The sequence below is a fragment of the Nerophis ophidion genome, linkage group LG09 (assembly GCF_033978795.1).
Source record: "Nerophis ophidion isolate RoL-2023_Sa linkage group LG09, RoL_Noph_v1.0, whole genome shotgun sequence".
Classification (NCBI taxonomy): domain Eukaryota; kingdom Metazoa; phylum Chordata; class Actinopteri; order Syngnathiformes; family Syngnathidae; genus Nerophis; species Nerophis ophidion.
In genome coordinates, this window is record NC_084619.1 from 27,952,754 (window position 1) to 27,979,852 (window position 27,099).

At 39.3% G+C, this 27,099-nt stretch overlaps 1 protein-coding gene across 1 annotated transcript in view; it reads right to left on the minus strand.

The window, feature by feature from the left end:
- Nucleotides 1-27,099, minus strand: part of plpp4 (phospholipid phosphatase 4) — a 216,807-nt gene that overhangs the window by 36,220 nt on the left and 153,488 nt on the right. Inside the window, exon 5 of the mRNA XM_061909943.1 lies at nt 25,834-25,958. Within this exon, the coding sequence (XP_061765927.1) occupies nt 25,834-25,958 (125 nt within the window). The remainder of the gene's footprint in view (nt 1-25,833; nt 25,959-27,099) is intronic.

Sequence of the window (27,099 nt, forward strand, 5' to 3'; positions counted from 1 at the left end):
TAACACAACAGAACAAATACCCAGAAGCACTAACTCTTCCGGGAAACTTCCAGCAAACTGACCAATAATTAACGTTTTATTCATGCATTTTCTCTTGCTACTTCAAGGCTTGAATGTTTGGTTCATTCATTATTGTTATTTTATTTTCAAATGTATTATTAGCCTTTGGAAAAAAAATGATATTTACCTCAGAAGATTGCAAATAGAAAAAAAGGCATAAAATTGGTATTTAATTTTATTTGATATGCCATTGATATTTTTTTAATTTGTATTATTATTATTTGAAACTGGATTTTGCATGTCACAAAAGTTATATAAGCCTTGCTTGTTCAATATTCAATGCAAAACTTGTTTGGGTCCCTATTAAAAGGTTCATTTGTTCAACCTTGACCCGCGGCTTTGTTCCGTTTAAAATTTTGGCCCACTCTGTATTTGAGTTTGACACCCCTGATCTAAACGGTTTTGAGAGCAGACATTGTATAGTAAGTGATTGTTTCATTATGTTTATAGTTTATATTTCTTGTTCAGCACTACTGCTACATGGTCAATCCATAAATCTATATCCTTTGGTTAAACAGGCTTCCCAATAACTACTCAGTGGCCTAGTGGTTAGAGCAGGGGTGTCCAAAGTGCAGCCCAGGGGCCATTTGCGGCCCGCGCGTAATTTTTTAACGGCCCTAAGCATGTTCTAAAAATACAATAAAAAAAATATAAAACAGAAAAAGTCTTATAAAAGAGTAAACAGGTGAAATGTGACAAGAAAATGTTGCAATGTTTACTCTAATAACACAAAGCTGCCATGCAGGCTGTTATTTTCTTTAAAAAAAAAAAAAAATCTAAATCAATGTCGCATTAAATATTCCCCTTTGAGATATTTTGGGGGGAAAATGTTGCATATTTTGTATTTGCCATATAAAAAACAAAGGTGTTATTTTTTCTAAAGAAGGGCCTAATAAGAACAAACAGAAAACTTAAACAACAATAAAAGTTATAATTGACAAATGGATCTGAAGTTGATCTCAAGACGATTGTGTTTAAAGTAAACAGTAAAAAAAAAAAAAGTTTATTTTAATGAGCAGCACCCTTTTGGATCCCCAATATTTTTTTTATTTTTTTGTGTGTCATTGCTAAAAAAATCATAACAAATTGAAATCAATGGTGTTATGTGTTGACATTTTTAAGGCTCCAATTATTCTATAATCTCAAATTTTCCACTTTAAGCATTTTAAAATTCTATTGGGGGAAACTATTGCATATTTTGTGTTTTTTTCCCATAACAAAACAGGGTTTTCTTTGACCAAAATGGGCACACAAATTAAATCTTTAAAAACATAATATTGACAGATAGACCTAATGTTGATGTAGAGACTAAACCTTGAATAAAAATGATACAAAATAATGACACATTTTGAATATTTTTTTGACCAAAATCCTTTGGGGTCCGGGGGATCAAGCCTGAGTGGAGGCCTAAATTTATATTTTTACACATATATTGTATTGCTTTTTGAAATATAAACATATCAAAATGGCCCCCGCTTGCTTTGATTTTTCAGTGTGCTGCCCTCAATGGAAAAAGTTTGGACACCCCTGGGTTAGAGTGTCCGCCCTGAGATCGGTAGGTTGTGAGTTCAAACCCCAGCCAAATCATACCAAATACTATAAAAATGGGACCAATTAACTCCCTGCTTGGCACTCAGCATCAAGGGTTGAAATCGGGGGGTTAAATCACCAAAAAATTATTCCCGGGTGTTGCACCACTGCTGCCCACTGCTCCCCTCACCTCCCAGGGGGGAGGTTAGGTGATGGGTCGAATGCAGAAGACACATTTCACCACACCTTGTGTGTGTTTATGTGGTGTGTGTGTATGTGTGGGACAATCATTGGTGTTGAGTTACTTAATTAATACGTGAGTCCAGCTGTACTTTGTAACGTGGATACATTTATTAGCCCAGTCACACATGTCTCACCTCTCTAGCTCAGTCCCACCGTGTCTCCCGCTCCGTCGCACACTCGTGACGTCATAGCCTGTCGACTCTGTAGTTCTCCCATAATACAATCACACCACATCTCCCCTTTCTAGAATCAATGGGTAGACTGCCATTGATTCAACAGACCTTGAGGATTATTCTGCCTCGTGGTTGGAAGGTCTGCTCCTATATGGGCGTGTACCAGACAATCAAACACACACACATATTTTACCCTTAGAACAATCCACTTCAATATCAATACTCAGACATCCATCCTATACTAATCCTGTACTGTCCTCAACCTAAGCCCTGACTTGAACATTTACAATACAATAAAACATATCCAAAACGCTCCAATTACACTTTTCTATCTTTTCCCACATACAGTGACATTCTTTTTTTTTCCATTAGAGTCTCTGTAACGTCTCTAGGAAAAAAAATTATAGGTCCAACCTAGTTGGTCTCACCACAGCCCTCCCAGACCTGGTTCTAGGAGTAGGAGTAGATGGAGGTTGTGGAAACCTCTGCTGCGATGTTTCTGCTGAAGGTTGTTCCGCAACGCCCCTTAGGAACGGCTCTGCTGTACCACGGCCACTCTGCTCTGGTGAGGATCCCATAGGAATGAGATGACGACAGTTCCGTCTGATGGTCCCCTTGGGTCCTTCCACCAGATACGATCGTAGGTGCGCTGGCATAGTGGTGGTGCCCAAGAAGACAGGTGCTGTACGCATATGTGTCGATCTCACAAAACTCAACGAGTCAGTGTGTAGGGAAAAGTTCATTCTGCCATCAGTGGAGGAAACACTAGGAATGCTGGCTGGAGCCAAATTTTTTAGTAAGCTGGATGCAAACATGGGGTTTTGGCAAATTCCTCTAACTGCAGATTCAGCAAAACTGACAACATTCATTACACCCTTCGGGCGCTATTACTTCAGGCGGCTACCGTTTGGCATAGCATCCGCCCCCGAACACTTTCAGAACAGGATGGTGACGGAACTCACATAAGAGCTTCAGGGCGTTGTTTGCCACATGGATGACGTGCTAGTGTGGGGCCGAACACAAAAAGAGCATGATGTTCGCCTGCATGCCACACTAGAAAAGATCCAAAAGGCAGGCATCTCTCTGAATGTCGATAAGTGCGACCTGTCAAAGTCAGAGGTGACCTTTCTAGGCCACGTGCTCTCCACCAGTGGCATCAGCCCAGACCCAAGCAAAACAGAAGCTGTGAGAAAGATGCTGGAGCCAACAACTGTGACTGAGTTCAGAAGTTTTCTTGGAATGATAAATCCACTTGGGAAGTTTTTGCCGCAGCTGGCTGAGAGAGACAAGCCTCTGCGAGATCTCCTGTCGAAAAAGAACTGCTGGGTGTGGCGCGTCGATCAGGCAAGGGCCTTCCAGGATCTAAAGGATGCACTGACGTCTACACCAGTGCTAGCCATGTATGATCCCAACAGAGAGTGCAAAGTCTCAGCAGACGCGTCGTCATACGGGTTGGGGGGCGTACTGCTACAAAAATGGGACGAAGAGTGGAGGCCAGTGGCCTACATGTCGCGGTCTCTCACACCAACAGAGCAGAGATACGCGCAAGTAAAGAAGGAAGCTTTGGGACTGACCTGGGCCTGTGAGAGGTTTCGCAACTTCCTCATCGGGAAACATTTCCAGATGGAGACGGACCACAAGCCTCCCCTAGGTCTTCTGGGGTCTCAAGCAATGGATGCTCAACCTCCAAGGATCCAACGCTTCAGAATGTGTCTGATGCGCTATTCGTACTCTATCTCTCATGTGCCAGGGAAGTGTCTGTGGACAGCTGATACATTGTCACACGCTCCTGTTAAGAGAGAGGAGACAGCAGCGGACAAAGAGCTGTTTGAAGAAACCAACATATATGTGGACATGGTACTGGAAAACTTACCTGCAAGTGCTGACTACCTGGAGGAGCTGAGAGAGCAGCTGCAGAGAGACAATGTGTGCACAGGTGATGCAGCTGTGTGCTGAAGGCTGGCCAGCACACGGTTCCAAAGAACCAGCACTCAGGCTCTACAGGACAGAGCAGGCGTTCCTCACAGTTCAAGGTGGTGTCTTGCTGAAGGGACACAGGCTTGTCATCCCTTTTACAATGAGGAATGATGTACTCGCCAAATTACATGAAGGACACCAAGGCGTGGTGAAGTGTAGACAGCGGGCACGACAGTCAGTATGGTGGCCCGGGCTGGGCCAGCAGCTAAATGAATGGGTTCTCAACTGCCGAACATGCTGTAAGGAGAGACAGAACCACAGGGAGCCTCTGATGCCGTCACCATACCCGGGGCGACCATGGGAGAAGTTAGGAGCTGATTTTTTCATGCTCGGTACCAAGACCTACTTGCTGGTAGTGGACTACATGTCAAGGTACGTGGAGATTGCTTTGCTGACCTACACAAAGTCAAACGATGTAACCCAACACCTAAAATCCATTTATGCACGTCATGGAATCCCGGATCTTCTTGTTTCGGATGGAGGGCCCCAGTTCTCCGGAGCAGGCTTCGCCGAGTTCGCAGAGTCTTACGGATTCCGTCACGTTACCAGTAGCCCAAGATATCCTCAAGGTAGCGCTGAAGCTGAACGTGCAGTACAGACGGTGAAAGGTCATCTAAAGAAAGCAGACGACCCCTATCTTGCTGTGCTCGCTTACAGGGCTACCCCTCTCGACAATGGGTATAGTCCAGCGCAGCTTCTCATGGGGAGGAGGCTCCGCACAACAGTGCCAATCCTTCCTGCTTTGCTAAATCCTGCTCTTCCTGATAGTGAAGCTGTTAGGTTGAAAGAAGGGGGAAGAGGACAAAAGATGCACAACACTACAACCTGCGGCATCGTGCAATGAACCTTGACGGACTGAATCCGGGACAAGACGTGTGGATCAAGGACCAAAAGAACGCTGGAGCTATCATTGGACGTCACACCACTCCACGTTACCTACAGGACTTCTGACACCATGTCGAGTTACTTAATTAATACGAGAGTCCAGCTGTACTTTGTAATGTGGATATATTTATTAGCCCAGTCACACGTGTCACCTCTCTAGCTCACTCCCACTGTGTCTCCTGCTCCGTCGCACACTCGTGACGTCATAGCCTGTCGACTCTGTAGTTCTCCCATAATACAATCACACCACAATTAGTACTTTAACTTTAAATCTCTTTATCAAGAGTGAAATGACCAAAGGGCAGCAAGACAAAGTTACGGAAATACATATGAGAACAACAAAAACAGCAGCAGTCACACACCAACATTTAAAAATAAATTAATTGCTGCTGGTGCTTCGTGTTTGGATCTAATTATCACTCAGCATCTATAACTTATAGGTCAACCTCCCTTTATTCAGGCTGAAGTATACAGTATATGGTCCTGGATGTCCTCTTGTCTCACACAGGGACTGTGAATAATGGGAAAAATTCCCCCAAAAAGTGCAGTTTGCCTGTAAAAATTATGTCAACAAATTGTCAATATTACTTTTCTTTTTTTTTTTTTTTTAATCCAATTTTAGTCGAAAACAGTTGCGCAAATCCGGGACAAATCACCAGTCAATCATGCATGCAAACATGCAAACTCCCCTCCCCAAAAATATGGAAAGGGATCCCAATTATTACACCTACAGGACAATAAAATACATCACATTGTTGGTTATTGCAGACAAACTCGAGAAATTGCTTTTACTACATTTAAAAATTATTTGCACAATATACTGTATCTTCTCTATATATATATCCACCATCCGTGGGAGCCCGATTTTGTGTGAGGAAACGCATACAATATGTCACTTAATTATTAACATTGATTATATGAAATTTTACCACATACTTATTCCTAGCCTCTTCCTCCTCCGTAACTGATTAGGATACACAATTGAACTTCGATTTATGAACTCCTTTATTTGTGAACTATTAGGTTTACGACCATTTTCCTGGCTTGGCACGAGGTGGAGGCGGTTGCTTGTTCCTCCCTCTCTGTCTCTCCCTGCTTGCTCTCTGTCTGGTCATGTATGTACTTTTTAAGAGCCTCTTTCTCTGAGCTGTCCTCTGAGATCTAAACACTTAACATGGAATTGACAAAATGGACTCTCGACTCAATTGACAAAATCTTCTTGACGAGGAAAATAGGTTCTGGGGATGTTCCCCTGACGGAACTATTGCTGCGAGGTACGTGAGAGACTCCTGGGAGAAATGGAGAATCATGTGCCTCTCAGTGCTTTCTGTCAAGGACGTGGGAGACATTTACCTATTTGGAACCATTATCGCGAGGCATGTGCTGATTGGGCTGGGCATTGCTTTGGTGTATTATCAAATTCGGAAGACAATGGCAGCCATCCAAGGAGCCCAAAGGCTGCCTGTCGCAATGGAAGGCATTGCTTGAGCTGTGGGAGCATACACTGTGGTGATTTCTGAACTGAATCTTAAGTTGGATCACATCATTGAGATGCTTACTGAAATAAAAAAAAACATTTTGAGAGTCACCATTGATGATTAGATTAGACAAGTCATTAAAATGTCTGCTCACTTGGAAAACAACAATCCTTATCTACGATTCAACACCCTCAAACGACCTTGAAGCTGCTCATAATAGAAGAAGTCTGTTCTGAAAACATTCCCCGAGGACACCTCAGTGAAAGCCGCTCTGACCTCCCTCCTTTCTTCAACAATAGACACAACATTACACTCTGGACAATGGGCATATGCACACACATACCTCCACCCCCACCCCACGCCTCCACCACCGCTTGAATCCCTTAGGATGGACGGCTGTGCAGCGTTTTAGGTTTCAGAATCCGGCCACCGTATCCCCCACCCTCTCCCCTCTGTTGCAAGTTTTGTGGATTCTATATAACATGTGTGCTTATGGGTAATGAGTTTTTTTTCTTGGCCTTAGTCTGGACCCCTCCCCACGAACCTAGTCTGAGACCGAACCTTTTTTTCACTCATCAGTCATATTTTAGGCATGGTATATTCACAAACATGTGAGCTGTGAAAATCGATAACTCATGCACAGAAACATCAACACCAGCAGGTCATTACAAAAGTTATTTAAGACTTTTGTATTTTTTTTTTTTTCGTCCTGAATTGCCAAATAGCGTTGCAAATTTGCCTATTCTCTGCCGCGACTTGTTCACAGGTTGGACAGCCACAGCCCATCTTCATAAACGTCTTCTCTTCCGGTTTCGAAAGCAATGTGAACATGAAAAATAAAAGCAATAGTTTCAGCTCCAACATTAAAGTGGATGTTGCTTCAGGTGCCAATGTTTACAAGTTTAAAACTTCTACACAAAGAAAGCGCTCTTTCTCTCTCTTTCTCTTTCTCTCTCTCTGTCTCTCTCTCTCTCTCTCTTTCTCTCTCTCTCTCTCTCTCTCTCTCTCTCTCTCTCTTTCTCTCTCATAAAGATAGTCAACAAGAGTTGTCCTTGCTCACAAAGAAAACACTGCCCCTCAGGGTTTGGAATAGAATTACAAGTCACGTGCCAGCCTCCACGGAAGCGCTATAAACGAACCAAGACGTCGTCAAAGGGGACGCAAGCTACATGAGGTGAGAGTATTTACCAGCCTTTAGAGAGGAGAGGGAAAAGAATAAAACTCCGGAAAAAGAGCACTCTCCTTGGGAGCAGTAACACACCGCTCGTCCTTCTCGCTCTATTTTGTCTTTCTTTCTCTTTCTCCACTCTCTTCTCCGCATCAAGTCTTTACCTTGAATGCGTTTGCCTCCTCTCGTGGGGTTGTTAACATTTTAGAGGGCCCCTAAATGATTTTTATGTGTGCGTGTGTGTGCTCGCTTTTAAAGTTCAGCTTGCCTTGTTGTTGCGTTGTTTTGATAATAGGGAGAGTATTAATTCGTTAACCCCTTGTCAAATTTGTATGATGTACATTATAGTTAGGCCTGGGCCGATAGCAAATTTTGCTCAACGACAATATTGATCTAAAAAATATTGTTGATTAATTATATTATTTTCAACATTATTTTGAGACCAAATTAACTACTTTTTTAATTGATAATGCAAGTACACCCTTTAAAATGCAATAAACGTGCAATTCTCGTAAACTTTAACATTAAAATCAGAACAAAAGGCAATAAAATAGGTTTTGTCTCTGTTAAGGAGGGGTAGAGGACAGTCAAATAGACAACTAAAATTATTAAGATAGCTAAATGAAGTTATTGTGACCAAAATTATCACATCGCCATAATTATTGCAGTATTATTGAATGTGCCCTGAAAAGTAGTTGTACCCACACTAAAGTATTTTCACCAAGTATTTTTTTTTTTTTAATGTTTAAAATAAATAGCCATGCAATATACTTTCTTGGTAGAGAAAACGTCAAATTATGATTTGGCTTTAAACGAGCCATCCATCCATTTTGTACCGCTTGTCCCTTACGGGGTCGCGGAGGGGTGCTGGAGGCTATTTCAACTGCATTCGGGCAGAAGGCGGTGTACACCCTGGACAAGTCACCACCTCATCGCATGGCTAACCCAGGTAGACAACATTCACACTCACATTCACACACAAGGGCCGATTTAGTGTTGCCAATCAACTTATCCCCAGGTGCATGTTTTTGGAGGTGGGAGGAAGCAGGAGTACCCGGAGGGAACCCACACATTCACGGGGAGAACATGCAAACTCCACACAGAAAGATGCTTTGCTCAGGATTAAACCCAGGACCTTTGTATTGTGAGGCCAAATTATTTATATTTGTTTTTAAACATCATTATCGTCTACCATTTGGATTCGTAAATGTGGAATGCTTTTTTCATAAATGGAAATTGTGTGATCAGTTGGTTTTACTTCCTGTTTTTTGCAAGTTCACTTCCTGTTAAACACACTGTCTGGTTCAATGCAAAATTGCAACGTTTATATCGATCACTTTGTGCAGAGATTGCACAGACATGATGCAAAATTTGAATTCTGTAGCTCAGTTGTTTGGACAGTAATATGTTTTTACAACTTTAGATTGGTGTATGACTATAGGGGTGTAACGATTTGTTTTAACAATGATTTGTTTGTGGTTCCCGATATGATTCAGGGACAATATTTTTTTTTGGAACCATACGATCCAAAACGATTAAGTGAATAGAAATCAATTCAGTAACTTGTTATCAAAAATATGTCAAGCAGTCTGACTGTGAAATAAATACTGGATAGTGGACACAGCAGGTGAAGTTACTTATATTCCTGGTATTTATTGTAAGGGGATTAGATATAAATAAATTATGGATCCAAACAATCAAGTAAACAACAAATAATGACCAATGCATTCATATACAACCACTACTCAGTGGCCTAGTGCTTAGAGTTTCCGCCCTGAGATCGGTAGGTTGTGAGTTCAAGCTGACCTCCCTGCTTGACACTCAGCATCAAGGGTTGGAATTGGGGGTTAAATCACCCAAAAATATTCCTGGGCGTGGCCGCCGCTGCTGCCCATTGCTCCCCTCACCTCCCAGGGTGTGAATAAGGGGATGGGTCGAATGCAGAGGACAAATTTCACCATACCTAGTGTGTGTGTGACAATCATTGGTTTATTATTATTGTTATCTCATTTGAATATAGAGAACATACAAACCCTTTATTTATTGAATCACAGATATTGAAGTTTACCATGAATTGATTAACGTGGACCCCGACTTAAACAAGTTGAAAAACTTATTCAGATGTTACCATTTAGTGGTCAATTGTATGGAATATGTACTGTACTGTGCAATCTACTAATAAAAGTTTCAATCAATCAATCAAAAATGTTCAATGATTTGGTAAAATTTAAAACAGCTAAAACTATGTACAAAGCAAACTGCAACCTGCTACCCAAGAATGTATAACAAGTATTTTCTAAAGAGGAGAAATATAAACTTAGAGGAAAAACTAACTTAAAACATTTGTAAGCTCGTACAACATTAAAAACCTTTAGCATATCAGTATGTGGAATAAACTATTGAATAAATTAAGTAAAGAAGTTGAACAATGTACTAATATGATCCAGTTTAAGAGGTTGTACAAATTGATAGTGCTTACAAGGTACAAAGAAGAACAATTATGAGAAATACCTTCAACCTTATTGAAAATGGGATATTCTTCATCTCAGTTTGTTTATCATGACTGACTTAATTATCTATTACAAGAACTGTTGTATTATTCATTCACTGATGTAATTTTAATACAAAAAGAAGACAGGATATGAACGCTTGTATTGTAAACTCTAAAGTGGGAACAGGGGTAGAATTAAATAAGCTTTGCTTCTTCCTACTCCTTTTCAGACATGATGTAAAGAGACATGATATGAAATTGTGTGATGTATTATACTGTAAGTGTGTTCATGTTCGAAATAAACTAAAAAAAAAGAAAGAATAAAGTGCAACCAAGACTTAAGGAAACACTTTCTGCTCACATTTAAAACATTCAAGAGATCACATTTCATCAAACATATATTAACGCTGTCGCCCTAGGGGAAACTGGGTAACACATGGCAAAGCTTAACCTATTGTTACTATAACAATCTACGAGGTTAATATGGGTTGCTTCTCTTTCTTCCCCTACATTTTTCTGCATTTTTTTGTATCTTTAGTTTTCATTATGTGTATGTATCGTTGCATTTGAACAACTGTATTGTTGACTATAGAGATAATTTATTGGTATTGTTCATTATCAATAGTGCTATTTCTATTGGTATTTTTAATGCTCTATTTGTAGTGTAAAAATGTTCATTGTCATCTCTGTATTATTATTTATTTCGCTAACTGCTTCTTTGCTATCACTTTTACCATCATATCGTATGTGCTGATGTTGTTCTATTGTTGTTGTTGTTGTTATTGTTGTGTTTGCTGTTGCTATTTTTGTCCCTCTCTTATCCCCCTCTTGTCCCCACAGTTTCCCCCTCTGTCTTGCTTTTTTTCTTTTTGTATCCCTTCCTGCTCTGGCCCGGTTGCATCAAATGATAAGATAAATAAATACATTTAATAAAGTCAAATTCAAATAAGGCAACAAGAGAAGTATCCTACACTTCTCTTTTGTAAAGTAAATCTGAACAGGCGATATGGGCATTTATATCAGCTATATGATTTGCCTGAGAAGCTGGACAGGACAAAAAAAACAAAACAAAAAAAAACACTCAAGCGGTTTTCCATAAAACTACAGTAACCAACATTTTAGCTACTAAACAAAATCCCCCGACCCGGCCATACAGTGTCTGTTCTGTGCCCTGGTGTCCCAGGTGTGCAGAAGCATGTTTGCCCCTTATCCCTGTTGATGATGTTGGCCCCTCAATTCCTAATTGTCATAGCCTCCTTGATCCAGCTCCTGAATTTATTTGTTTCTGATGTTATGACTTCTCCTTGGCTGCCAGTTATTGTGTTTCGTAAGTCGTTTCTTTCGCCCTAACTAGCTGCGCTGTCACTTGCGTTGTGTCGGTCCCATCCATTGTGGCTTAAAGAGGAACTGCACAAATTTTTCTTTTTAGCTATTGTCCACAATCCTTATGACAGAGTTAACAAAAGTATTTTGCTTTCTAATTTGCAATAATCGGCTCATTCTAGGTGGCTAATAAAAAAGCTAATGGGAACAATCCATTCGGCCCCTCAATTCCTACAAAAATGCATCCAAAAACCGCCAACAAGACTTCATTTATGTTCCAAACCTGCATTATACAAAAGCGGTAGTGACATTGTACATTATTGTAAGAGCGAACACTGAGGTAATCTTTTTCCAGCATAATAACACATCATTATGCTATAGCATTAGCCATAAGTTAGCTTCTGCATCAAAAGCTTAATAGCTTTTGAATTTGGAATGCAAATCCCAATAGGACCAATCTATACTGACTGAAAAATACCTCTGTACGTTTTGTTTGTACACAGCTAACTTGACAGTGTATTTATTTTTAATAACAGGCATAATGTTCTGCGTGTGTCATGATAAATATTATAGTGACTTACTCTGTTTAAGATGGCTAGGGGCATTTTTTTCCAGTTTATTTTGGGTAAGCACACTATTTATGTCAGCAGAGCATGGCTCCAAGTTCCACATATTCAGCGTCAAGTCATGTTGACCTTACTCTCTCAACTTCCGTCTGCTCAAATGTTTCAGCTTTTCTTAATGTTTACTTCTATGAGCATCCTCCGCATATTCAGCCTAAAAATCATAAGGTTGTGAATCCTCATTGGATTCCCCGAGCTATACCGCTGCGGCAGTATAGCTCGGTTGGTAGAGCGGATGTGCCAGAAACTTGCGGGTTGCAGGTTCAATCCCTGCTTTCGCCATCCTAGTCACTGCCGTTGTGTCCTTGGGCAAGACACTTTACCCACCTGCTCCAAGTGCCATCCACACTGGTTTAAATGTAGAAATTAGATATTGGGTCTCGCTATGTAAAGTGCTTTGAGTCACGAGAGAAAAAGCGCTGTATAAATATAATTCACTTCACTTCACTCATTTGTCTAAAAATAGCCATCTTCATCATCTATTACCAAGTCTGCCATAATTAGAAAACACAAGCGTTAGGAACACACATTTGTTGCCGAAAGTCGGAACTGTGTTGCTATGGAAACAAAAATGAATGTGCAGAGGAACTCTATTCTTATGGGTTGTACTTGTATAGCGCTTTTCTACCTTCAAGGTACTCAAAGCGCTTTGACACTACTTCCACATTTCCCCTTTCACACACACATTCACGCACTGATGGAGGGAGCTGCCATGCAAGGCGCCAACCAGCACCCATCAGGAGCAAGGGTGAAGTGTCTTGCTCAGGACACAACGGACGTGACGAGGTTGGTTCTAGGTGGGATTTGAACCAGTGACCCTCGGGTTGCGCACGGCCACTCTCCCACTGCGCCGTCCCTTCTTACATGCTTAAAGGCTTACTAGAATGAGATTTTCTTATTTAAACGGGGATAGCAGGTCCATTCTATGTGTCATACTTGATAATTTCGCGATATTGCCATATTTTTGCTGAAAGGATTTAGTAGAGAACATCGACAATAAAGTTTGCAACTTTTAGTCGCTAATAAAAAAGCCTTGCCTGTACCAGAAGTAGCAGACGATGTGCGCGTGACGTCACCGGTGTGAGGGCTCCTCACATCCTCACATTGTTTATAATGTGAGCCACCAGCAGTAAGAGCAATTCGGACCGAGAATGCGACGATTTCCCCATTAATTTGAGCGAGGATGAAAGATTTGCTGATGAGTAAAAGTTAGAGCGAAGCAAGAAAAAAAAAAAAAAGGAGAAAAAAAGAAAAGGCGAAGGCTCCAAGCAGCGGCAGTGTGAGCGTTTCAGATGTAATTAGACACATTTACTAGGATAATTCTGGAAAATCCCTTATCTGCTTATTGTGTTAATAGTATTTTAGTGAGATTATAAAGTCGTACCTGAAAGTTGGCTGGCTGCGGTGAATGCCAGTGTCTCTGAGAGAAGCCGAGGAGCCAAGATCACAGCTGCCTTTTTGAGCTGCAGGATCAGGTTGCGTAATCCACTCAAGTCTCCGGTAAAAGCCAACGTAATATCACAATTTTCCCGTCCAAAAACTTGCTGGTTGACGTAGAAAACATGTTTGCTTGACCGCTCTGTGTTAAAGCTTCACAATAAACAAAGAAACACCAGCTGTGTTTCGGTGCTAAAGGCAGCTGCAATCCACGGCTTTCCACCAACAGTATTCTTATTTGACGTCTCCATTATTAATTGAACAAATTGCAAAAGATTCAGCAACTCAGATGTCCAAAATACTGTGTAATTGCACAATGAAAAGAGACGACTTTTAGCCGTAAGTGGTGCTGGGCTAATATGTCCCCTCCAGCTAATAACGTCACAAGCACGCGTCATCATACGTGTCATCATTCTGCGACGTTTTCAACAGGAAACTCCGCGGGAAATTTAAAATTGTAATTTAGTAAACTAAACCGGCCGTATTGGCATGTGTTGCAATGTTAAGATTTCATCATTGATATATAAACTATCAGACTAAGTTGTCGGTAGTAGTGGGTTTCAGTAGGCCTTTAAAGTGACCAAAATATTAAAATAGGGTAAATATTGTACATACTACATATTGTTATAAATGTGTCTGTTATTACATTATATATACTTGCAGCGTGTATACAAAATGTTGGAGGGTTTCGAACTTGCTTTAGAGGGGTTCAACGGTTAACCGCTTCTTGCAAGCGTTCTTTATCATCTTTATAATCCTAAAAAAAAAAGAAGACGTGTGTTCTTGTCTCTCATAATGATTGTGAACAACTGGCAACATTCCAAAAAAGTGCATTTCCCCTTTAAAGTTCCTTTGCAGCTTTTGGTGAATGTGTTATACTTGTATAGCGCTTTTCTACCTTTTTAAAGAACTCAAAGCGCTTTGACACTATTTCCACATTCACCCCTTTCACACACACATTCACACACTGATGGCGGGAGCTGCCATACAAGGCGCTAACTAGGACCCATCAGGAGCAAGGGTGAAGTGTATCACTCAAGGACACAACGGACGTGACTAGAATGGTAGAAGGTGGGGATTGAACCAGGAACTCTTGTCACGACGCAGAGTCGAACCCGCGTTTCTTCGGCGGCTGGAGCGGCAGGAGCCTCCTCTGACAGCACGCTAAGACGTGCTTCCGCTGACAGCGTGCTCAGACACCACTCCACTCGTGCTAAGCGCAGCATGTGAGTACATATTTTTATTAAACACTATAACTAAAAAAGGCTAACAAATGGTGCGCACAATGGCGGAAAACAAACTTGACTAATGGAAAACAAAAGACTAAAAAAGGCTACAAACTATAAACATGAAACAAAAACACTTGCACTGTGGCATGAATAACAAAAATCTTACTGTGACATGGACAGAATGATCATACAGCAATGGCATGGCATGAAGGCAGTCTGAGGAATGTGAAGTTGCCAGGCTGAACACTTGGCAACTGTGGCTTAAATAATAGCAGTGATAATTACCAGTAGGTGTGAGAATTAAGGACAGGGGCATGACATTAGGGCAAGGTGAAAATCAATGAGTTGCTATGGAAACAAAGAAAACAAGAAAGTGCAAAAGCAAAAACTGAATGTCCAAAAAATAAAACCAAACATGACACAAATAAAACATGATCCCATGGGCGTGACAACAATAAAGAAAAACACAACTGTGCTGGTAGGTAGTTTGTTCTTTTTTGCACGTTTACGGGTTATGGCGCCTCCGGTCGATTTGGCTCGCCGCCAAACACATGCACGCGAATGACGCATGTGAAACTACGCCAGAGACCTGACTGACAAACAAATAAGTGATTAGAAAGAATGAAAATTAGTGGGAAAAACTTAATAAAAATATAATTTAAAATATATGGTAAAAAGTTAATGTCTGATAGTCACACTAGGTGTGGTGAAACTATCCTTTGCGTTTGACCCATCCCCTAGTTTCACCCTCTGGGAGGTTAGGGGAGCAGTGAGCAGCAGCGGTGGCCACGCTCGGGAATCATTTTGGTGATTTAAACCCCAATTCCAAACTTGGATATTGATCATAATTGGGAGAAAGAGATAACAGTAAGGGACTGACTTACACTCCTGGGGAAAATGTTGTGCTTCCATTTTATGTTGAGCTGTTTAAAAAAATAAGTTTAATAAACAAACATTGGAATAAATCAGGTGTGCATTTTAACAAAATACTCTTATTAAAGATAAAAACATTTTTTTGTTGCAACTACCACAATTAATTACAAGTTAACCATGGACAAAATATGATTAACTGCGAATCAATATTTAAATTGTAAGACAGCCTAAGCTGAAAAAGTATTGATTAGTTCCAGCTGCAAAGACACTCCTTCTCTCTAAAAGCATTGCTCGCTTGTGACATGAAGCTCACAAGCTACATGGAGTAGTGATTGTTCAAAGTAGACGTCGCATCGCACGTTCAACCCTGATAAAGAGCTACTAAAGCAGGGTTTGTTCAAATTGTGAATCAGGACTTTGGCTTGTTTTTTACTCACCCACAAGACCATCAATCCATCCATCCATTTCCTACCGCTTATACCTTTCGGGGGTCGCAAGGGGTGCTGGAGCCTATCTCAGCTGCAATCGGGCGAAAGGCGGGATACATCCTGGACAAGTCGCCACCTCATCACAGGGCCAACACAGATAGACAGACAGCATTCACACATTAGGGCCCATTTAGTGTTGCCAATCAACTTGTCCCCAGGTGCATGTCTTAGGAAGTTGGAGGAAGCCGGAGTAACCGGAGGGAATCCACAAAATCACGGGGATAACATGCAAACTCCACACAGAAAGATCCCGAGCGCAGGATCGAACCAAGGACCTTCGTTTTGTGAGGCAGACACACCAAGCCCTATACCACCGTGCTACCCTTACCCACAACACAATAAAAGTTAAATTAATTCAAAAAGGGAAATAACTAAGCAAAAGGCACAATGACTAAAAGCTGACATGTTGATATTAATAACTAACAATAACATTAAAGGGGAACATTATCACCAGACCTTTGTAAGCGTCAATATATACCTTGATGTTGCAGAAGAAAAAAATATATATATTTTTAACCGATTTCCGAACTCTAAATGGGTGAATTTTGGCGAATTAAACGCCTTTCAATTTATCGCTCTAGGAGCGATGACGTCAGAACGTGACGTCACCTAGGTAGTCAACGCCATTTTCTCCACCACATTACACGCACCAAATCAAATCAGCTTTGTCATTTTCCATTTTTTTGACTGTTTTCCGGTACTTTAGAGACATTATGCCTCATCGGTGTGTTGTCGGAGGGTGTAACAACACGATCAGGGACGGATTCAAGTTGATTTACATAGAATGTGCATCGATTAGCACGGCATGCTAATCGATGCTAACATGCTATTTAGGCTAGCTGTATGTACATATTGCAGCATTATGTCTCATTTGTAGCTATATTTACATCCAGCCATTCCCTCCATCCACATTTAATGCCAAGCAAACACTTACCAATCGACAGATTTAAGTTGCTCCAGTGTCAAGAGATGTGAAAGTCCCTCGTTTGGTTTTTACCGGCGATGCTACGACAGAGATGGCACAGAGATGGCACAGAGATGGCAAGAATGTCTGGATACCCTGCGACACTCAAAGCAGATGCATTCCCAACGATAAAGTCAACGAAATCACAAAGGTGAGTTTTGTTGATGTTGTTGACTTATGTGCTAATCAGACATATTTGGTCGTGGCATGACTACCAGCTAATCGATGGTAACATGCTATTTAGGCTAGCTGTATGTACATTTGAAACTATATTTGCATCCAGCGTTTCCTCCACGCGCATTTAATGCGAAGCAAACACTTACCAATCGACGGATTTAAGTTGCTCCAGTGTCAATGCGAAAGTCCTGATCATTTGGTCCGCACATCCTACCGGCGATGCTAAGGCAGACATGCATGGCCGAATAGCGTCCATAGCTATTTGCTCAATAGTTTCAGTTTCTTCTTCAATTTCGTTTTCGCTATCTGCCTCCACACTCCAACCATCCGTTTCAATACATGCGTAATCTGTTGAATCGCTTAAGCCGCTGAAATCCGAGTCTGAATCCGAGCTAATGTCGCTATATCTTGCTGTGCTATGCACCATCTGTTTGTTTTGGCATCGCTATGTGACGTCACAGGAAAATGGACAGTGGTTTCGGAAATAGCGAAAATCAAGCACTTTAAAGCTTTTTTTAGGGATATTCCGGGACGGGTAAAATTGTGAAAAAAACTTCGAAAAATAAAATAAGCCACTGGGAACTGATTTTTATTGGTTTTAACCCTTCTGAAATTGTGATAATGTTCCCTTTTAATGTTTTTCTTTAAATATGTATCATTCATTAAACTTATTTGCAAAACAAAAAAACACACGTATAAATATATTACAGTTTACAGGTGTGGGTAGAGTTTGCCTTGGTCCATGGGCGAGACCCCTGGTCTCTTGGTTTGATTGATTAATAAAGTACTCCATATCTGTGACGTTACAACGGGAGAAGAAGACGGCAGAGGAACGATGATGTCATTAGCTGTCAGAGTATTTATTGACAGCTTAGTGTGTAAGTGATATGTGTATTTAAACAAAGTGATGTAGTGTGACGAAGTGTGAGACTTATCTGAGTATGGTTGCCAGAGGGTGTTGAGGATGCGTGTTGGGATCCAGGCGGAAGTCCAGCAAGGAGCAAAGCGGAATCGAACGTCGGGGAGCAGGCGGAAGATCAAGGGCAGGAGCTTGGTTTCATGGTCGTTAGGCAGGCATGAGGTCAATGTCCCGGAAGGCAAGGGAAAATCCACGGGAGGTCCAAGGTGACGAGACACACAACTCGACGACAAGGAAGGATGGCGGGAGGTGTACTGGGTACGTGAAGCTACGTTCTCGCGTCGGATCTCAGGCTGCGTTTACTCGTATAATAATAATAATAATAATGGATTAGATTTATATCGCGCTTTTCTATTGTTAGATACTCAAAGCGCTCACAGTGAAGTGGGAACCCATCATTCATTCACACCTGGTGGTGGTAAGCTACATCAGTGGCCACAGCTGCCCTGGGGTAGATTGGCGGAAGCGTGGCTGCCAGTTTGCTCCTACGGCCCCTCCAACCACCACCAATCATTCATTCATCATTCATTCACTAGTGTGAGCGGCACCGGGGGTAAGGGTGAAGTGTCCTGCCCAAGGACAAAACGGCAGAGATTTGGATGTCAATAGGTGGGAAGCGAACCTGCAACCCTCAGGTTTCTGGCACGGCCGCTCTACCCACTACGCCATGCCGCCTCTTGAAGGCAGATCGCTCATCACGGGCAGGTGTGTAGTTAGGTGAGTGTCTGCAGGTATGAGGAGGCGCGCCCGCCGCGGAGAGAGGACGCATGTGGGTGTGGCCCGTGGTGTGCTTGTCTGGGCGCCCAGCAGGAGGAGACACAGCAGGAAGAGAGGCAGCAGGAGTGTGACCCATAACAATATCGTTCGATTTTTATGTATGCAGTCCTTAGTGGAAAATATTTGGACACCCCTGATTTGTGCTACTTCACACCATAAAATGATTCAAATAACACATGTAACAAGAATACCTTAGTATTTACTTGAAATGCATTTTTACACCACTTAGCTTGCATCACCTCAAAAGTGACTTGGGAACATTTACAAGCAAAAAAACTTTTTCTTTATTTACTTTTCCTGTGCCCCTGCTCTCACTAAAATTCTGACAGTTGGGATGTTCATTTTATTCCGTTTAGATGAAGAATGACCATAATCCCCACAAAGTAACCCGATGGGGGGCGGAGGGAGGACCAAGCGTCTTTTCGAGTTGTTCTAGCTATTTCCGGGTCTGAAAAGGCTTTTAAAGTGTCCCGACTTGTCAGAATACATCCTTAGTTTTCTTCTGTCCAGGTGAGAGGCATGGTTTATGGTCAACGATAAACTTCCAGGGAGCAAGGAAGCGAGAAAACAATTCATCAGTCTATCATGTGGAGATTGTACACAGGCTTGTGGTCACAGCGCCACTATAAATTGTTCGTCTGTGTCAATGCTTGTAATAATAATATCACTTATACTTGGTTAATATTCAAATCACAAAATGTAAATGTAGCATTGTTGATGGCTCCACTGTAAACATACTTTTGTTAACTTATATTTACAAGTTAGCATTAAAAAAAAAATCCATCCGTCGTCATGTCTTTCTTGATGATTGTGAACCAAAAAAATTGCAGTTCCCCTTTAACATTAACATTTCTAAACTTCAAATGAAGTCTGCGTTCTTAAATCCAATGTTTTAATGGTTCTAATATCTACAAACTTGATGAATTCCCTTTAAAAACAATCTTAGACTGATGCGTATCTCCCGGAAGGGAAACTTGCAGAGAACAAGTCGATGTAGTTGAATCTAAGAATATAAATCAATATATCGGTTAGTCATTACACCCCATGTATTAGCGAAAAACAATAAAACAATTTTCTGAAGATACAATATGTTTATGACAGGTTGTTTCTTAACAAATCCATATAAAGTATATATATATATATATATATATATATAAATATATATATATATATATATATATATATATATATATATATATATATAAATATATATATATATATATATACATATATATATATATATAAATATATATATATATATATATATATATATGTATATATATATATATATATATAAATACATATATATATATATATATTTATAAATAAATTTCAATATATCGATTAATCGTTACCCCATATAATATATATATATATATATATATATATATATATATATATATATATATATATATATATATATATATATATATATATCAATTAATCTTTACACCCCATATACTGTATATATATGTCTATAAATATATATATATATATATATATATATATATATGTGTATATATAAATTATATATATATATATATATATATATATATATATATGTGTATATATAAATTTCAATATATCGATTAATCGTTACCATATATATATATATATATATATATATATATATATATATATATATATATATATCAACAATATATCAATTAATCTTTACACCCCATATACTGTGTATATATATATATATATATATATATATATATATATATATATATATATATATATATATACACATATATATACATATATATGTATATATATTAGGGCTGGGCAACGATTAAACATTTTAATCAAAGTTAATCGCACTATTTGTCCGATTAATCGCGATTAACTGCATTTTATACGCAAAGCCCAATAATGAATTCAAAAGTAGTGTGTAATGCACCTTTATTGGAATATTCTCCCACATGAACAAAAGCGCCAAAACATTTGTTGTGCAAACACAATTTAAATCAGTCCTTGTTAAACAGTAGCAGTTAAATAGCATATTTTATGAAAATCAACTCAAAAAATGTAAATACAAACATTTAAGCTTATTGCCACTGCCAGGGTACTTAAGTTATCGTCTTTGTTATGGAAAATAAATTTAATCTACATACAAATCTCTGAGCCACAATCATAACATCTGAACAGGCAATTTCTGAGGTATCAGCAGAAACATTTTTTTTATCAGGGATCTTATGTTTAAAAAACCTATATTATAGGTAGTGGGCTATTTTAGGGAATTTTTGATCAAATTATCCGTAGTAGCAATATTAATAATGTTGTGTTTATTCTGCGTAGTGCACTTAGAATAATTATGACCATATCTAGGAATTGATATGATGGGAATTTTCCGATCGTTTGCTTGGTGCTTTGATAAACTGAATGCATCATATACATGGTACTATATTGTAATGTTATGAGCCAGGGGAAAAAAGAACTACCCTACCCAGCATGCAACAGGAGTGACGATCATGCGCGGTAGCCCGGTATAGGTTGTGTCGCCATGACAGCAACTTGTATGTTGTGATATGCACACTCTGAAAGGAAACGTAAAGAACTCAGCCAACACTCGTCGTCTGCATTATTCATAAATAGACGGACAAAACATATACTCCGCTGCTTCACAGGCCGCTGGATGTAGCCGGCAAAGTATACCCATGATAGCTAGCCGGTCTAGCAAGCACGCGTCATTCAGTCTAAAACGGCCCGATCTATCCACATTCAGAATTGTCTGGCGGTCGTAAGTGATCCCGGAGTGACCACGCTGTAAGCCAGCCATGAAATTTGCAGAATTGTCCGGTATTTTTGCCAAATGTTCCATCTTTACCAAGAGCCCCTCGAAGCCGAAGCTTATCCGGGCGACGCCATCTTGTTAAGAAAAGGCGTTAACAAAATAAAAGCATGTAAATAACATACGCAAATGTGCGATAAAATAATTGTCGGCGTTAATAGATTGATGAGTTAACTCGTAATTAACGCATTAATTTGCCCACCCCTAATATATATACAATATATATATATATATATATATATATATATATATATATATATATATATATATATATTGCGATGAGGTGGCGACTTGTCCAGGGTGTACTCCGCCTTCCGCCCGATTGTAGCTGAGATAGGCGCCAGCGCCCCCCGCGACCCCTAAAAAGGGAATAAGCGGTAGAAAATGGATGGATGGATATATATATATATATATAGGGTGTAAAGATTAATTGATATATTGTTGATATATATATATATATATATATATATATTTGTATATATATATATATATATATATATATATATATATATGTATATATATGTATATATATGTATATATATGTATATATATGTATATATATATATATATATATATATATATACTTCATATGGATTTGTTAAGAAACAACCTGTCATAAACATATTGCATCTTAAGAACATATATTTGAAAAATATTCCTCAAAATTGTTATCGCTCCAGCTCGCACAGTGACCTAATTCTAAGAATCTTACGTCTGTACTGATATCCAATTAATTGATATATTTTTATGTATGTAATTAAAACCCCTACATGATGACAATGAAGGGCTGTATAACAGTTGTAACAAACCTATACAGGTACATATCTGAAAACATATTGATCAGTTTAAAATGCTGGTAGACCCATAGATGAACAAGATTTGTGGAATCTTTCTATGAGCATATTAAATAATTTACAAATTAACTTTTTTATGAAAGCATAAAAACAGTTTGCTGTCACATCGAAAACCCAAACAAACAAAAAAACATTGCAAGAATTGAAGAGGAATAAGACAAGGCCTGTTATACAAAGATTAGATTAAAATAGGTTTTGCTTAGAACATGGGTCAGTCATGTCCACAGTCAACTGTACATTTGTACAAGTTAAGTTCAAGAAGGTCAGAAATGGACTATTTCTCTTATTTAACCTCACACAAGATGTTGTTATAATTTTTACTCCAGCCTTGCCGGTGACCCTTCACTTCCCATTTTTTTTCTTCTTTCTGGTTTGCGGAGAAAGCGATGCATACTGTATGCTTCTCTATATACATTTTTAAGGTTCTCTATAAAATGTGTTTTATGTTAGTATTTGTTTGTGTGTCTGGAATGGATTCATTCAATTCACATTGTTTCTTATCAGAAAAAAATGCTTTGGTTTGCATACAATTAGGTCCTCATGTGACCTTTTGGTGCAAATTACAAACATTAAAAAGGTGTGACCGTGTTTTTGTTACATTCAGAGTAAGCACACTACTGGATGGTAATGAAATACATTCAAAAACTATTTAACAGTTGTTTGTACACAAGCAGTTACTATACGTTTGGAATTTAATGATGCATCTTAATTCAATGTGGAAATATGCAATTTATAGTTCCTTAGATATATATGTTTGAACCAAAACTATTTCCTCACAAATGTTTTTAGATTTTTATTTGATGCTTGCATGTAAATTAAAAGTGATACTAATTTCTAAGAGGATTTTTCAAATGTACATAATAGCTCAGTGTTTTCTTTTGGACACTGCTAATTTCTGTATGGCCGAAAGCAAAGCATCTCAAGCCTACAAATCACAGCTGGAATAAAAGGAAAACACTTGAATAATTAAAGGCCCTTGTTAGGTAAGAAGAGCAAGAGAAGAACTCTAATCAAGGTTCTGGATGGTGAATATGTTTGTTATACAGGTAACACAGTTACGGTACGTCTTAAATGGTATGCGGTCATAAGATGTAAAAAGAATGGGGTTGGTCGCTCTTTTGTTTTGATTTCGGGGTTGGTCGCTCTTTTGTTTTGATTTCGGGGGTCCGGGCCCTCTGCTCCTCCTACTTGTTGCACACACACACACACACACATATATATATATATATATATAACTTCAAGGGATTGTCCCGCAGGAAGGCGTGGTGGGGGGATGCGGATGCCTTTATGGGGCTCCAGTCCTCCTGACTTGTCCCCTGCTCGTCCATCCCTCAATTATAAATGCATGTTAGACACTTAGGATTTGGGTGGCCTGGTATGGTAGGCACCCACTAAGCCCTAGATGTCCTTCAATTAGTCCCCACAAGCATACACATTTCCCTCACGCTACAATACACACATCAATAGGGACTGGAGGTCGGCTGTAATGGCTGACCTAATTTTAAATACACAGTAGACATTCTGGGGATCTTATACACTCCCACATCACATGCATGGGTTGGTTGGGGTTTAGGAGTAAGGCGTGCCCCTCATTGCCTCCTCGGCCAGTGCAGACTTTGGGGACAGGGGTGGGTGGGTGAAGTTAACGGCTGGTTCACCTGTGTATGGATTTGTTTGTTTATGTATGAGTATATTTATACGTGTATGTATGTATGTGTGTGTGTGTATGTGTGCACACACGCACATACACACACACACACATATATGTATATATACGTATATATATATATATATATATATATATATACGTATATATATATATATATATATATATATATATATATATATACGTATATATATATATATATATATATATATATACGTATATATATATATATATATATATATATAAATATATATATATATATATATATATATATATATATATATATATATATAGATAATTTTTTTGTAAGGGGGGGGCGCCCTTGGTGCCTGCATGTCCGGCGCCTAAGGCTTGTCCGGCGCCTCAGGCTACTGCAGCCGGGTTGCGTGTCTGGGGCCCCTGGGTCCCACCATCCACCCCTTCCAGATGGGCCCTCTGCTCGGTCTCATCCCTGCTGCAGAACCGTACAGTGCTGCCAGTCGACCAGCTGCTGGGGTAGTGATCTTGTTTGTTCAGCATGTCTATGATCGCCTATCATTTTTTTTTTCTTCCGTCAGAGGGCTACAGTGGGGCTGGCAATCCCTTGTTCCCTGAGCACCGCACCTGCTGTTTCGGATTTGGCTCTCTGGGGCCATACTTTGGTTCCCGCACACACTGGGAGACAACCATATTATACATACAAATTCACATACATACTCACGTACACACAATTATCCATACACACGTATGTATATACATTCATTAATACATGCATACGCGCACACATTGGTACTCACCCACATACATATGTACCTCCGCTCGTACATACATACACATTCACGGTACATACATCCACATGCACATTCACTGTTCACACATACATACATACATTCATGCATATAATCGTGTTTCATCAAACATATATTAATGTTGCTCCCCTAGGGGGTACCTGGGTAAAACACTACACACTGACAAAGCTTAACCTATATTGACTATAACAATCTACAAGATTAATACAGTTTGCTTCTCCTTATTCCTTTCCAGTTAACTGCTTTCTTTTATTAATTCAAGTTATCATTATATAAATGTATTGTTGCATTTGAAACATTTCTTTGGCTGATAATAGAGGTAATTTTTGTTATTATTCATTATCAATAGTGGTATTTCTAATAGTATTTGTATTGCTCCATCTGTAATGCAATAATGTTTATTGTCATTTCTGTATTATTGATATTTACGTCACTAACTGCTTCTTTGCTATCACTTTGTTTTATGATATTTGTACATACAGTATCTTATTTGCTGATGCTGTATGTTGTTGCTGTTGTTGGTATTCTTGTTGTTGTTGCTGTCGCCCTGTCTTATCCCCTGTTGTCCCTGCAATTTCCTCCTCTGTCTTCCTTTTTTTACTTTTTCTATCCCCTGCTGCTCCGGTACGGCTCCACCAAACATGAATGCAAATCTATTTAATAAAGTCAAACACAAATAAGGCAACAAGATAAGTATCCCACACTTCTCTTTTGTAAAGTAAATCCTACAGCAAATAGGATTTGTTCGAGTAGCTGAACATGACAAAACAAAAGATGTAAAACGAACAACATCCAGTTATCTTACATGGAAATATCTAAAAAAAACAAAAAAAAACGTTATGAAGCATATGATATGCTGTATATCACTTTCTGTCGTGTTAGACACGGTGGAAATGACGTTGCTGCTACTCACAGGAAGAATGGCTACTGGGAAAGCTCTTGCGCCCCTCTGAGACAAGATGTGGTTCTCCAGTGCACAGCATCTTTGCATTCACTTGACCATCTGGGAAACACCGCTGGAAATAGTCAGGCCTAGGTCTGAGGAAAAAAACAGAAAAACTCATTACGGTATATGTGAAATTTTCATCCATCCGTCCCTTTTCTACACCTCTTGTCCTCATTCGGCGGGCAAGTTGGTGCCTATCCCAGTTGACACTAGTCTGGACACTAGTCAATCACATATTGACAAAAAACATTTCACATTCATCCATGGTTGTCGACTAGTCCATGGTATATGCTGGCTTGTACGTAAAGTCAGCTGGTATAAGCTCAATCTCAACAATGACTGTAATTAGGATAAATGGTATAGTAATTTCATGTACATGTTTAAGGACTATACAATTAATGCCACCCAAACATGGGAATATTATGCAAACTCCATGCATACAGGTCTGAGCCTGATTCTATCCCAGGACCTCCTGACTGTGAGGCAGAAATGCTAACCACAAGTATTATTTTTGTTGAATTAATTGTGTATTCATGTGCTAATTATGTAGCTGACATAAATATCACCATGCTGCCTACAAACCACATGGTGCTTTTGAAAAACTGAACTGCTGTATGCAGGGGTGTCAAAAGTAAAGATGTTGTACAGGGGCACCAACACATAGCCTTTTGTAAATTTCTTTCTGTCATGGAAGTATGTAAGTTATAAAAAAAATGACATTATATTTGTTAAGATAAATTGAAAAAATATATAAAAAATATGTATATCTATATAAATACATAACTATCAATATATAAATTGAACAATAGTAAGGTGGCTTGAATCTAATTAAAAAGGGTTTCTGACTTCCTACGCCCCCATTAAAAAACCAAAATGGTTTGTTTCACCTGGCGTCACAATGTCATCAAAGATTTCTTTCAGGCATTCACGCACAGCACTATCATTTTGGAACAAGGATGAGGTGATAGAAGAAAGATAAACATACTGTATATTAATTCTCTGTGGTAGCATAGAAGAAAGTTATGTACAAGTTTCTCTTTTGCATGAATTTGGTCTATTCAAGGACTTTCAATTGAAGATAGAAACAGAGGTGTCACAAGTTTTTAAAGACATGGGGCGGCTTGGACAAATTCTGTGTTGTACATTCGTGCTGCAATGATTAGTCAATTTGGTCAACAAATATCAACAATAAAATTTGTCGCCGAAAATTGAAATTGTCAACAATAGTAGTGA